This window comes from Abrus precatorius, unplaced genomic scaffold (assembly GCF_003935025.1).
Source record: "Abrus precatorius isolate BTA unplaced genomic scaffold, Abrus_2018 Scaffold6, whole genome shotgun sequence".
NCBI classification, from domain to species: Eukaryota; Viridiplantae; Streptophyta; class Magnoliopsida; order Fabales; family Fabaceae; genus Abrus; species Abrus precatorius.
Window position 1 is genome coordinate 22,759,788 of NW_020874406.1, and position 12,740 is coordinate 22,772,527.

At 32.5% G+C, this 12,740-nt stretch overlaps 2 protein-coding genes across 3 annotated transcripts; one reads left to right on the plus strand and one right to left on the minus strand.

Moving 5' to 3' along the window:
* The first annotated feature begins 651 nt into the window (after positions 1-651).
* On the plus strand, positions 652-6,016 carry LOC113870021 (serine/threonine-protein phosphatase PP2A catalytic subunit-like). 2 transcript variants are annotated; one of them, XM_027506615.1, is made up of 7 exons: positions 968-1,048; positions 1,169-1,229; positions 2,571-2,685; positions 4,464-4,572; positions 4,647-4,724; positions 5,155-5,346; positions 5,455-5,932. In XM_027506615.1, the coding sequence occupies exons 1-7, from the start codon at positions 977-979 to the stop codon at positions 5,626-5,628; spliced, it is 801 nt and encodes a 266-aa protein (XP_027362416.1). In that variant the 5' UTR covers positions 968-976; the 3' UTR covers positions 5,629-5,932. The 2 variants fall into 2 exon arrangements, with proteins under 2 accessions (XP_027362415.1, XP_027362416.1); XM_027506614.1 differs by having other exon boundaries at positions 652-1,229; positions 5,455-6,016.
* A 3,019-nt stretch (positions 6,017-9,035) lies between these two features.
* On the minus strand, positions 9,036-12,227 carry LOC113868979. The gene is made up of 4 exons (XM_027505027.1): positions 12,087-12,227; positions 11,798-11,933; positions 10,768-11,076; positions 9,036-9,391 (listed from the first exon to the last, which is right to left on the minus strand). The coding sequence occupies exons 1-4, from the start codon at positions 12,179-12,181 to the stop codon at positions 9,281-9,283; spliced, it is 651 nt and encodes a 216-aa protein (XP_027360828.1). The 5' UTR covers positions 12,182-12,227; the 3' UTR covers positions 9,036-9,280.
* Between the last annotated feature and the right edge of the window lie 513 nt (positions 12,228-12,740).

Genomic DNA, 12,740 nt, shown 5'->3' on the forward strand with positions numbered 1-12,740 from the left:
ATTCGGTGTGTACTTTTGTAATACTCTTCTTCAGCGGCTTTTACTTATAAGTGGTATTGAATATATTTTTTTTTATAATTGAACCTTAAAAAAATAATAATAAGTAAAAAATTGAAATCTACATAAAAGTAAATTTAATGTTTCGTGCCTCAAATTTAATTAGTATATTTAGGCGTTCCATTGAACTTCTATTGAATTATAAAATTGCTTCAAGGATGTAGGAATGATTTGAAGTAAATTAATTAATATTTTTACAACAAAATTCATTTGTCTGATTGATATTTAATTACATTATAATGTCAGCTAACACTTAAATATAAATTGAACCTATTAAAATTTAAAAGATAAGATGTTAGCTTATTTTCTAATTAGTTTATTTGGAATAATATTTTTTTGCAACTTCCTAAAAAATAGCAATTTTAAAAAATGTTAAAACAATAAATTATTTACACCTAAAGTTAAGTTCAATTTGTTTGGCAATAATTTTTCTGAACAAATTTCATTGCAGCGTCATTTCATTTTGGTTTGAGTTTCATTTCGTTAGGTTATGGCTGGCAGGCTCCCCCACCTTCGCGGCAATTTCCCTCTTTCTCTCATTCACAAATTAAACTAATTTTAAAATAAAAACAAAAACAAAATTTTCTAAAATTCATAACATTAAAAAAAGAGTTTTTATTTTATTTTTCTTTTTTAAGTCTCTGCCTATAGTTTTTCTGTTTGAAATACACAGAAAAAAAAAAAAAAAAAAACTGAGAGATACAGAGAAGAAAAGAAAAAGACACAGAGGGGAACCAAATGAAATGATTGAAAAGAGAGCCAAGAAAAAAGAAACAAACCCTTCCGAAACGGTTTCGTTTTGCTCTCAGCGCTTTAGGCCCGACGCTTCTCCGGTCGCCTTCGGCGACTCTCCGGTGAGATTATCCTGAACCGATAACGGATCTGTTAGGAACAAGGATCTCGGATCTGAGCGAAAACGATGCCGTCTCACGCGAATCTGGACCGGCAGATCGAGCATCTGATGGAGTGCAAGCCTCTGCCGGAGGCGGAGGTGAAGGCGCTGTGCGATCAAGCCAGGGCTATTCTGGTGGAAGAGTGGAACGTTCAGCCGGTGAAGTGCCCCGTCACCGTCTGCGGCGATATTCATGGCCAGTTCTATGATCTCATCGAGCTTTTCCGGATAGGTGGAAATGCTCCCGATACTAATTATCTCTTCATGGGCGATTATGTGGGTCGGTTTTCTCTTCTTCTATTCTTTCTCTTTCTATTGTGTTTTTTTTTTTCTTTTATGTTTAGTTTCATGAGCTGAATTTGATGTAGATAGGGTTTCCTTTTGTTTCGTTCGAGAGCGAAATGCTTAATAGCGTGTTATAATTGAATTTATTTTATTGTGTTTTTTACAGCGTGGTATTGGATTTGAAATTGGAATTTCTGCACTTAGTTTTTATTTTACCTTTTTATGCTTTGATATCATGTTACGATTTTTTTTTTCATGATTTGATGTCCTTGAGAAGCGTCTTTTCCCTGTGTTTTCTGAGAATTGAAAACTGTTTTTTTATGGGATTGTTAGCTGGTTATATCGGTTTGAAAATTAACCACAAGGGGGGTGATTGCTTGGCTGCAGTATTTGTTTACTTGTTCTGCAATATTTGACATGCTGTTACCTAGTTTACACCTGTTTTAAGGTTTTTCCATGATGTCATGCTAGTTAATTTTCATGGGGTATTACATGAGTTTGTTTTATGCTTGACTAATTCTATGCATAAAATAAACTGGTTATTTCTATATCTTGGCTCCATGTTGTGTCTTTACTCTTTAGCATCTATGTTACTGTTAAAATCTAAATAAAACTCATTTTGAGTTTCTGGTTTTGTTACGCCAAACCAAGCATTTTTTTTAAAGGAGAATTGTTTGGTGAAACTTGCTTTTTACGCGGCCCTTCTTGAGAGAATTTTGCTAAGGGCAGGCTTGGAATTGAAAATGCAGTTATTAGAGTTTGATATGGGAGTCTGATTACAATGATGGTGTAGGGAATAGGGTAGAGCAACACAAGGGAGAAATTCTGAGATGGAAACTTGAGCATTAAATATTGAATAAATTATAAAACATCATTATGATTTTTGTAGTACTTTAGGTTTGTATGTTGGAAGAGTGACAACAGAAGGGGAAGAATGTTCATCAAACTGTAGACGGAGAAATGAATGTGAAATTGAAAGTTGTATGAGATGGTTTTATGGGATAAATGTCTGTGAAAACTGAAGCTTCATAAGTCAAATGTAGGTAGCCAGTTTTTTACAAATTTGTCTGGAGCATTAAAAGAAGAATAATTAATGTTCTGTTTGTATTGAGGTATCCAAACTGGGTATCACTATGACGTGTCTTTGAGGAAATTATGAGGTTTAACAACAAAATTATTTGTGGATGTTACACATTTCAGAATTCAGATATAATAGGTGCCAACCCTGGCTGTTATCATCCTTTTCTTTCTGTTGTACTGCTTTTAATGATGCTTAAATTTTGAATCTCTGCATCTTGGGAACTGGTATTTTTTCCTCATAGCTAAATTTATGCAGATCGTGGGTACTATTCAGTGGAGACTGTTACACTTTTGGTGGCCTTGAAAGTCCGTTATAGAGATAGAATTACAATTCTCAGGGGAAATCATGAGAGCCGTCAAATTACTCAAGTGTAAGAACATTTTTTACTCATTCTAAGTTTCTTGGAGAAACTCATTGTAATATATGCATTTAAAGATGTGTCTTGTTTAAGCAAAAGTTTTAGCACATGTCCTGCTTTTAAGTTTAAGAATAGGTTTAAGGTGTGCTTCCCTGATTCTTATATTCATTTGGTTTATGCAATAGAACTTGTCCATGGGCTCCATCTATCTTGATGGAAATGTCAAGGGCAGTTAACTTATGAACAGCCAATGTTATCAATGGTGGAAGACAGCTCATGGCGGAAACCAAAAAATCTGCCATAAAGTTATGGCGGCCGCCATGGCAGGTTACAGTAGATATAATAAAATATATAAAAAAGATTATAATATACATATATAATATTTATGTACACAGAAATTTAATATAAATGATCAAGAAATTTTCAAGATTACATCATCATCATTCCAAGTAACATTAACAGTGTAAAAGAGAAAAACACTGCAGCGTGGATGTTATATTAAACAAAAAATGCTAAATAGAGCTTGAACAACAACACAAAGAATGAATAGCAAAATAGATGTTGAACAGAAAAGCAAGAATGATCAATGAATAGTAAAATAGAGCTCAAACAGAAAAGCAGAATAGATGCCAGAAAAGCTGATTTCTCTGGTGAACAGAAAAGCAGAGGAGACGCTGGAAAACTGATTTTTACGGCAAAATGGAGTGGGTGACCCTCCGGACTAGCTGGTTTTTTGGGCAAAATGGAGTGGGTGAGTCGGTGAGGATGGGAGAAATTGCTATGTTGAGGTTTTGACTTTTCGCGCAGAGAGGAAGAGTGTGGAGGAAGATGAAATATATGTTTTATCAAGGGTAAATGACCTTTCTACCCTTACAAATAATCAAAACGGTGCGTTTTAAGAAAAACAGAAAATGGTTTCTTCCTTTCTCCAAAATCATGCAGTAGCACCTGTGACTTCTCCCTGTTCTGGCCGCGAACCACCCACAACCACCGTGATGTGACAAATGCCCTGCAACGTGGCAGTAGTGGCAGCCGATGGCTGCTCTCCACTGCACCGGTGTGATAGCACCACTATTAACAAGCCACCTTAGTGTTTTCTTGCGCGGGTCAACCTCTGGACTGAGTCGGGTTCGCGGCCCAAGCCTGCAAAAATGCTACTTTTCAACAATTTCCGCCATGGCTGCCGTTACCGCCATGCACGTAACAGCTGCCATGGCGCTGCCATAAAACGCTAAAGCTGTAACGGCGGGGTTACTTTCCGCCACCAAATTCCGCATTGCGCTGCCATGGCTGCCATTTGACAACACTGCGAACAGCAGCTTCATTTTGTGATGACATTCCTTGTTTTTCTCACCATTATTCTGTTGTATTATCTTAGTATTGGGTTAATGTAATAGAATTAGTATATAGATGTACATATGGATGCTGAGGCTAGTGTTGTAGCCAATTTTTACTACATTATAGAAATAGTTGCGAAGTGCATGGTAAGTGGATGATGAAATTATGCTCAAATCCAAATGAACCTGGTACATGGATGTCAACAGGTGCTTAAACATCATAGCTTGCTAGTAAGGTACATCTTTGTAAATGAGTAGACATGAATTACATTTACATTTGTTTTTTTTTTTTTTTTTTTTTTTTTTTGGGAGGGTGGGGGGTGGAGTTGGGATGGATATCAAAGGGAAAATCACTTTCTCTTTGAAGTTAAGAATCATCAATCATGAGGAATTTTATTTTATAAATATATGTATTTGCTTACCATTTCATCTATATTCTTCATCTGCTTTCAGGTATGGCTTTTACGATGAATGCTTGCGAAAATATGGAAATGCCAATGTCTGGAAATTCTTTACCGACTTGTTTGATTATTTACCTCTTACTGCCCTCATTGAGAGTCAGGTTTGAGTTAAATATGCTGCAGAATGCTTCTCTGATTACTTAATGCTGGTGTCTAACATCCATGAACATTACAGATTTTCTGCTTGCATGGAGGTCTCTCACCATCTTTGGATACACTGGATAATATCCGAGCCTTGGATCGCATACAGGAGGTTTGTGTTATTAAATGGCTATTACAAGCTTTACAATTAAAAATTGTCAACCATTTGGTATGAATAACATCTTTATGCAAAGCATGCTCGAGTCAATTCACAATTTATTTTTAATATGGGATGAAAAGTCTCTAAATATTTGCCTTGGTGTTGCAGTTGCTTTATTGTGGTTTGTAATACTCTTGTTTTGCTTTAGAAGTGTTTCATTTTTCTAGGGTTTACAATGATGTTTGCTTTCTCTTTGTATTTAGTTGAGTCAACTATTTAGTATTCATTTCAGCCTTGCCAGGTGCTTTAGGCTTTTAGCCTGTCTCATCTTTTCGTCATGTATGGAATTTCTTTTTCTTACATCTGTCTTGTCTAGAACCATGTTAGCAAGGGTAATTAGATTTCTTGCCTAACAAGTGACAACTGTATTTGTGCAATGTAGGTTCCACATGAAGGACCAATGTGTGACCTCTTGTGGTCTGATCCAGATGATCGCTGTGGTTGGGGAATATCCCCACGTGGCGCTGGATATACATTTGGACAGGATATAGCGGCTCAGTTCAATAATACCAATGGTCTCTCCCTGATATCTAGAGCTCACCAGCTTGTCATGGAAGGATACAATTGGTGCCAGGTAACTAACCCGATATTCTGATTCGACGATAATTATCAATTTCTTTCATTTTAAGGATAAAAATCACTTTCAATTTGTTGACTGTTTCTCTTAATGACACTTTTTAAGGACAAAAATGTGGTGACTGTATTTAGTGCTCCAAATTACTGTTACCGATGTGGGAATATGGCTGCCATACTGGAAATTGGAGAGAACATGGATCAGAATTTTCTGCAGTTTGATCCAGCTCCCCGGCAAATTGAGCCTGACACTACACGAAAGACTCCGGATTATTTTTTGTAACTTCATATATCTATCTGTAGTTACTACTGTCTGCTGTTACTGTAGATGTGTCTTTAAGGAAAGAGGAGTTTCACTGTTTTAAGTGGAGGGCTATCATCACCATAATTCTTTCTTTTGGAGTTTGTCTGCTATTGCTGCTGTCTTATTCGGACAAGAAACCGATAGAATTGACACAATTGGTGTTGTATATTTTTGATAGGAGGAAGCGGCAAAAACATGGTATATCTTGTGCTGTAATTTTTTTAAATTAAATTTCAAGTTAGAGAGCAGATTTTTGAGTTCTGACCATCATGTTCATTTGAGACAGTTGATGGTGACAAATGCAGGTGTTGGTTTTCACATAAGTGAAAGATAATAAGATATGGGTAGAGCCCCTAAGAGGGTTGAGTGGAGACTGTTGCATCGAGCCTCGTGAAATAGGGAGCTAAGGTTTTGCCTGATTATTTTTTTATAAACATGTTTTTATTACTAGTTATAAAATGTTATTTTTATTATATCTTCTATTTTTAAGATTTTGTGAAGAAAATGGTTTATTCACTAAATCCTAAAAATAAGAACTAAAAACAAGTTAACTAAAGCAAAAAACAAATCGATAAACACCTAAGGACTTGTTTGCTTTCTTTATTGAAAAGAGCAAAAGGGCCTAAAATCAAGTTTGCATAAAATTTGATGAAAATGTTTTATGAACAGCCATACAATTACTAGTGTTTACTTTTGTATAATTTTTACTGCGCAATTGCAATTAGTTTCATCTTACCCTTTGCTTGCGTACTCTATCAGTCTCATCTTAACTTTTATACACTTAGCGCTTCGACTGTGATATTAGAGAATTGACTTCTAATTTCTTCACAGTATTCATTCCTTATAACAGTGCGGCTCAAATTTTATAAGTGGTAAGTACTAAGTAACTTGTAATTGGAGTTGTCAGGTATTGATGTCCCTTTGAATTTTATTTGCCTTATATAGTTTCCACTTCTTTCTTTATTGAAAATGAATTGAGTGAAATTTAATCTTGTTTAACTCGATTTAACTTAATAAGAATTGGTTTGGTTTGAACTTTAAGTTTAATGTGAATTCACCCAGTTCAAGGTTGACTCAATTTTAGTTAAGTTCAAATTATAAGAACTAAAATGGAAAGGCTAAATTATATTTTTTTATTCTTTTAATTTCGATTATGATCAAATTTAGGTAAATTATATAATAATAATAATAATAAGATAAGTTAAAAATAACTTATTTATTCAAATTTTAGAAAAGTTAATAAGAAAACTCTTCAAAAACTAAAGAATATTTTTAACTTATAAAAGATATTTTATTAATTTTTTTTATTTAAAAGGTTTTTCTATAAATTTACTTAAATTGGATGTGCAATTTTGGAAGTTCACTTATTTTTTTGCCTTCAAATTGAATTTTTTCTTCTATGTAAAATCCATAAATTTTTAAGCTGAGTTAAAGATAATTTCATCGATTTAATTTATAAAGATTATATAAGTAGAGGTTAAGAATTTTAGATAGAAGAAATCGAAGTTCAAATTTATTAATTTTTATTCAAAGAACTTAATTGACTAAAAAAAATAGCTTGAAGTACAAAAATTACACATATTTTTAACTGAAGAGGAAACATTGGAATCACGGCAAACCAAAATAAGGTAGGTTGTTTAATTAATTTGATTGATTTTTAACCTTATTTTAGGGGCAAATACTTTTTTTTTTTGGCAAATACATTTTTCTATTTCTCACATGGGTTCACTTGTACTCTAAACAATTTTCAAGCAAACCCCTACGCTGTCGGGGATGTTTAAAATTGAACTAAATCTTTTTAAAAAATAATTAAATTGAAAATCAAAAGAAATTGAATTTTATTTTATCACATTTGCTTTTAGTTTTTATTATTAGAAACGAACCATGCATGCAATATAAAAACATTGCTTTATCTATTATATTCCCATATAATAATTAATTATTTACTTAACTTTATCTTAACATTGCGTGAATGCATGGTACGCTTCTCATACACACTCTCACCCATTTGTTTCAATCACGTATTTTTTTTCCTTTTTCCTTCTTTATGAAGACTCTACCTTCTTTCATATTTTCATAATTCTGATTAGTGCTTTTCTCCTTTTTTTTTTTTTTTTTTTTTCTGAAACACTAACTTTGATTTTCAATCCCATTGCATCACCTTTCTTTAATCTAAATTTAAAATTAAATTGAAAGTCATAAAAATATTTAAAAAAATCAAATTGTACAAGATTAATTTAGTCTGGTTTAATTCTAATATCACATTCAAATCAAATCAGACTAAATTATATTTTTTTTATGTTCAATTTAAATAATTTTTTGTGAAAACCAAATCACAAACGCTTCTAACACTGATCACGAAAAAAATTATAAACTACTTGAGAGATCTGCTCCTAGCAAATCTGAAGCAAAGAAGACGACAGTAAATCTATGTTTGTTTCAATTGATTAAACATCAAGATTACTGCATTATATCTTTTTTATTGAATCAATGTCTAAAATTTGTCAGCTAGCAATTATACCGTTATTTAGGACCTTGTCAATTTTGTTTAAAGAATCGTGTCGATATCTGTTGATAAGAGTCCAAAGAAAAGACTTATCTAATATTCAGGAAGATATCTCCACAATATTTAAACATAACCTGTCATATACACAAAAAAGATTTATTCTCATTTGATAATATACACCAAATGTGAATCAAAATAAAAATTTTAGCAATATGAAAGAAATTCATTTTATTGATAAAAAGTAAAAAATAATATAAATAATACATATTTGAAATTTTAATTAAAATTAGTTTAAACAATTTGATTAATATAATAAGTTTAACAATAATTTATAAATATCTTATTATACTTAATGTTGATTGAAGAAATTTGAATATTAATAATTAAAAACTAAAAAATTCTTTAAATAAAATAACTAATTATAGAGAGAGAGAAAAAAAAGTATTAATTTATTTTAATATATAAGATCATTAGATGTGTTCCAAATTAAGAAAGACAACTAATTACATAAGACCATATATAGAGAGTTCATCTTATTTTAAAACAAATTTTCAAATTTACAATATAAAATATTCCAAGCAAACGTATTTCGATTGAATGATATGTAAAATTTAAGCGAGTTAGGTAAGTAACTTTGATGAATGTTTATTTTGGATCAATTTTTAGGGAATAAACATTTTCATTAAGCTCTCACTAAGATTTTACTTATGAACGTTTTTAAACAATGTGAAATTTAAGTAAAATTTAAAAATAAATATGTGAGATATTAATATAAAACAAAGTTATAATATCCTTGCTCAAGAATAAGTATCTAAATTTATAAGTTAAGAATTGATAAACTAATCTAAACAAAAAATAAATAAATTAAATCCTCCATTCCAATAAATTAGCTAAAGTTGACTCAACAACATGGCATCAAAATGCAACGGTTTATGAATACCACCATGACAACTGTGCGTCCAGTTAAAACTACACTACAAAAATACAAAGAATATTTGGAGGCCACTAAATTCCAATATTTGGCCTATTACAATAAAATATCATACACTATCAGAACAAAAAATTAGAGGGAAAAAAAAAGTATTCAATATGGAATAAAATATCATCATTCTCCAGGCTACTATTTCAAAATCGAGAGTTTGTTTGAGCCCTTACATAACCGGACACGGAAGCAGCCTTCTTTTTTCTCAGGTATATGATTGATCCACTAATTAGTAACAAAAAAATCACCAGCCCCTGTACAAAGTGTTGCACATAATATGCATCAATATTTTAACATAAAACCTTGTTTTCCACAGTTCAACAAATAAATTTTAGAGTAACAGTTATACAAATGAATGCTCCACATGTGTGTATATAATGGTCAAGGCAGCTGAAAACAGAAACAATCATATGCTTTCAGATTTGAACAGCGTTGCATATACTCTCACATAGCACGTGTGGATTCACACTACTAAGTTCATTGATTATCCAAGAACTAACAAAAAAGACAGTACCAAAATCTTAAACACTACATGGATATGAGCCAGTAAAGTTAGTATCTTAATTTCCGTTGTATTTTAATAATCAGGGATATTACAGTCCCTTGGATTCTTGTGGAGGATAAAACAACGCTGATACCCAGTAGCTGAGGTGATTTAGGAGTAAATCTCTAGATGAAGCAATATGTAGCAAATGCTAGTTGAGATGAATCAATGAGGACTAGTTCTAAACCAACAAACTAACCCCATAAAGCAGAAAGCTAGATGAAAGAACAAGAACAGTGTGAAGCACTCAGTCTCGTTATAATGCCTAATAGTAATGACATGAAGCTTCAAACTTTGACAGCACATGGAACATCCTTAGAGGCTCCAATATCAACCTAATGATTATTAATAGATGTTAATGTAATGCCTCATCCTAATTAGTGGAACCCAACTGGACATTTTAGGAATGTCAATAATTACTCAAGAGCATGGTTCATAAGCACTTGGAAAAACTTACCACATAGATAGGAAACTACTTTTCAGTAGAATTTGAAGAATGTAGCTCAAGAACCAAATAATAGCACTTTGCTTTGCTAGTTCAAACATTTACCAACAGACCCTCATATTAAAAGATGTTGATAAGTGAATGCTTTTCTGGTAGCTCACTCAAGATTATGATGATTATCTATTAATTTATTATACAGGTTAAAGTCACAAACATGAAGGTGAGTCTTGGAACAACATCACATTGCAGACTTGTGACTTAGAGGTCACCGGTTCAAATACTAAAAACAACCTCCCTACTTGCAGGGATAAGCTGTGTATATCTACCCTTCCCAAACCCCATTAGGTGGGAGCTTCATGCATTTTTCAGCTCTTTGATTAATGTCACACACATGGTTTGCAAGTACACAATGTTTCTTGAAAATTTGAGTCACACACATGGTTTGCAAGTACACAATGTTTCTTGAAAATTTGAGAACCAAATACTTGAAAGACACTGACAAAACAAGTTAATCCTCTAAAATGGATATGTTCAACAGAATAATACATTACTCACTATATGATTTAATATTTCCAATCAACCAAGTTCAGAAGCTACTAATCAACCATAAGAATAAGAGTGTGCTAAAAACTGAAGGTTACCTCAAAATTAAGCACCGATAATTTCTCTTCACTGACTGGGGGTATACAGCTTCTATAAGTGATGTAAGCCTCTGAACTATTATCCGAAGACGATGAATCATCCAGTAAATTTCTATGTGATTGTGAAGTAGTGAACTCTCCGGCAATGTGTGACACTTCATGAGATTTTGCAATACTATCAGAGATTTCCAAAAAAGACCGACTTTTTTGAGAATTTGTTTTTTTTGTGTCCTTTGTTGAATCTTTAATTTCTAAACATTTGAATGGAATTCGGTAGCCAGTCTCACTGCAGCGGTATTTCTCATCACCCTACAACCTCCCAAGAAAAGCTTGCAGATAAAAATAAAGATGCCCATGAACAAACAACTAGGCAAAAGGCATCATGATGTAGCCAACAAAAAGAAAGAAGGACCCAAGCAAATGCAGAACTGATAGATTATAATTTATAAGTGCAATCCTAAGATTAAAAATACAAAAACGTTTGAATCTTTCAAAAGCTTCACAAACTTCTTATGGACTCAAGAGAGTCAATAGTTCAATATTATGAGAACTTGAATTCCATTTCATCAACGCCCAACAAACACATTCATTCTCTAGCCATTTGACATCACATTAATATTTATTTGAAAGCAAGGCATCATGAACAAGTCTGTACAAACATACATAATGGCCTCAAATCTCGTATGTTAAAGCTTTCTTAAATCCACTGATAACTCGTTAATATAAAACATAAACTAGAGTCAGATCTGTATTCATAAGGTTGTTCATATATCTCATCAACCTTCAATCCCACGCTAACACAGCTTGTTGATCTAGCTAATTGCAAAATGAAATGACTACACTTACAACGTTCCATTCTTTCTCAACAATAACAGTAACACAGCAAAAAGTCAAATACTTTATACTTCAAAACGCATAATTCAATCAGAAACGACACAACAGAATCACATTCTCAGTGTCAAACACCTATTTACTCAACAATCTTTCGCATTAGATAAACACCAATTTGAAGGAGGAAAAAAAAGGAAACCTTCTCGGAGTAGAGGCAGGGGACACATGGACCAGAAGGAGCACATTCAAAGGAAACGTTACTTCCTGAGGGCTTCTCTTTGAAACTCAAAAGAACTCTGCGCCCTAACCCGTTGCCATGTGGAGTGTTCCCATCCCTGCCCAGTTCCAATTACGAACAAAAGATTCCAACTTTAAGGTAAGCTAAATCAAACCAAATTTATAGATCACCAATCAGGCTAATCAGGAATTCAAGATGTGCCCTTTATACAAAACCATGGATGCATAGCGACAAAGAGATTGGAACTTACGCTTGCTGTCCCAAAGCGCGGAAAGGAGATATGGTGAAGAAGAAGAAGAAAAGTGGAAGAAACAAAGGAGAATTTGCTATATTCATTGCTTTCATCACTACGTTGCCTTCCCTCTTTACTTTTCCTATATGTAGAACCTGCAAGGCACCTCTGATATCTGTATTGTTATATTTATTTATTCTATTTAATGTAAAAATAAAAATAAAAATATATATAGAATCATATTTTGTAAATAATAATTTTCTTAACAAAGCTTTAGTTAAGTACTTACGTAAATAATTATGGAATGTTAAGTTTAATTTTTTTTTAAGATGGGTCAAAAGCTGTCAATGTCTCATTGCGATTAATATAATTTTTCTCCCTTAACTGCGGGCAGCTTCATCAGCTACATTTCTTTCCAGTCGTTAGCTCAGCCTGCCACTTTCATCTCACTTTACTGTATTTTGATTCATGGAATAAGATAAATCGCAAAAGAAGTTTAAACAAATTAAATTTCATTATTTTAAATGTTTTTTAATTATGTGTTTAAAAATTTATAACAAAAATTTAATAAATATTTATTTTATTAAAATATAATATTTAATATATCATTTTACTAAATCTTGTAATATTTGTATATAAGATTTGAAACAAATTTGGAATTTATATTTTAGA

What these genes read in the sequence shown, in the direction of transcription:
- LOC113870021 (XM_027506614.1), top strand. Translation starts at nt 977, where the DNA reads ATGCCGTCTCACGCGAATCTGGACCGGCAGATCGAGCATCTGATGGAG. An exon ending in AGCCGTCAAATTACTCAAGT is followed by an intron (nt 2,686 to 4,463) that starts GTAAGAACATTT and finishes ATCTGCTTTCAG; the next exon opens with GTATGGCTTTTACGATGAAT. An exon ending in CCTTGGATCGCATACAGGAG is followed by an intron (nt 4,725 to 5,154) that starts GTTTGTGTTATT and finishes TGTGCAATGTAG; the next exon opens with GTTCCACATGAAGGACCAAT.
- LOC113868979 (XM_027505027.1), bottom strand. Translation starts at nt 12,181, where the DNA reads ATGAAAGCAATGAATATAGCAAATTCTCCTTTGTTTCTTCCACTTTTC. An exon ending in CCTGCCTCTACTCCGAGAAG is followed by an intron (nt 11,077 to 11,797) that starts GTTTCCTTTTTT and finishes GGGAGGTTGTAG; the next exon opens with GGTGATGAGAAATACCGCTG. An exon ending in TATCGGTGCTTAATTTTGAG is followed by an intron (nt 9,392 to 10,767) that starts GTAACCTTCAGT and finishes CACTTTGTACAG; the next exon opens with GGGCTGGTGATTTTTTTGTT.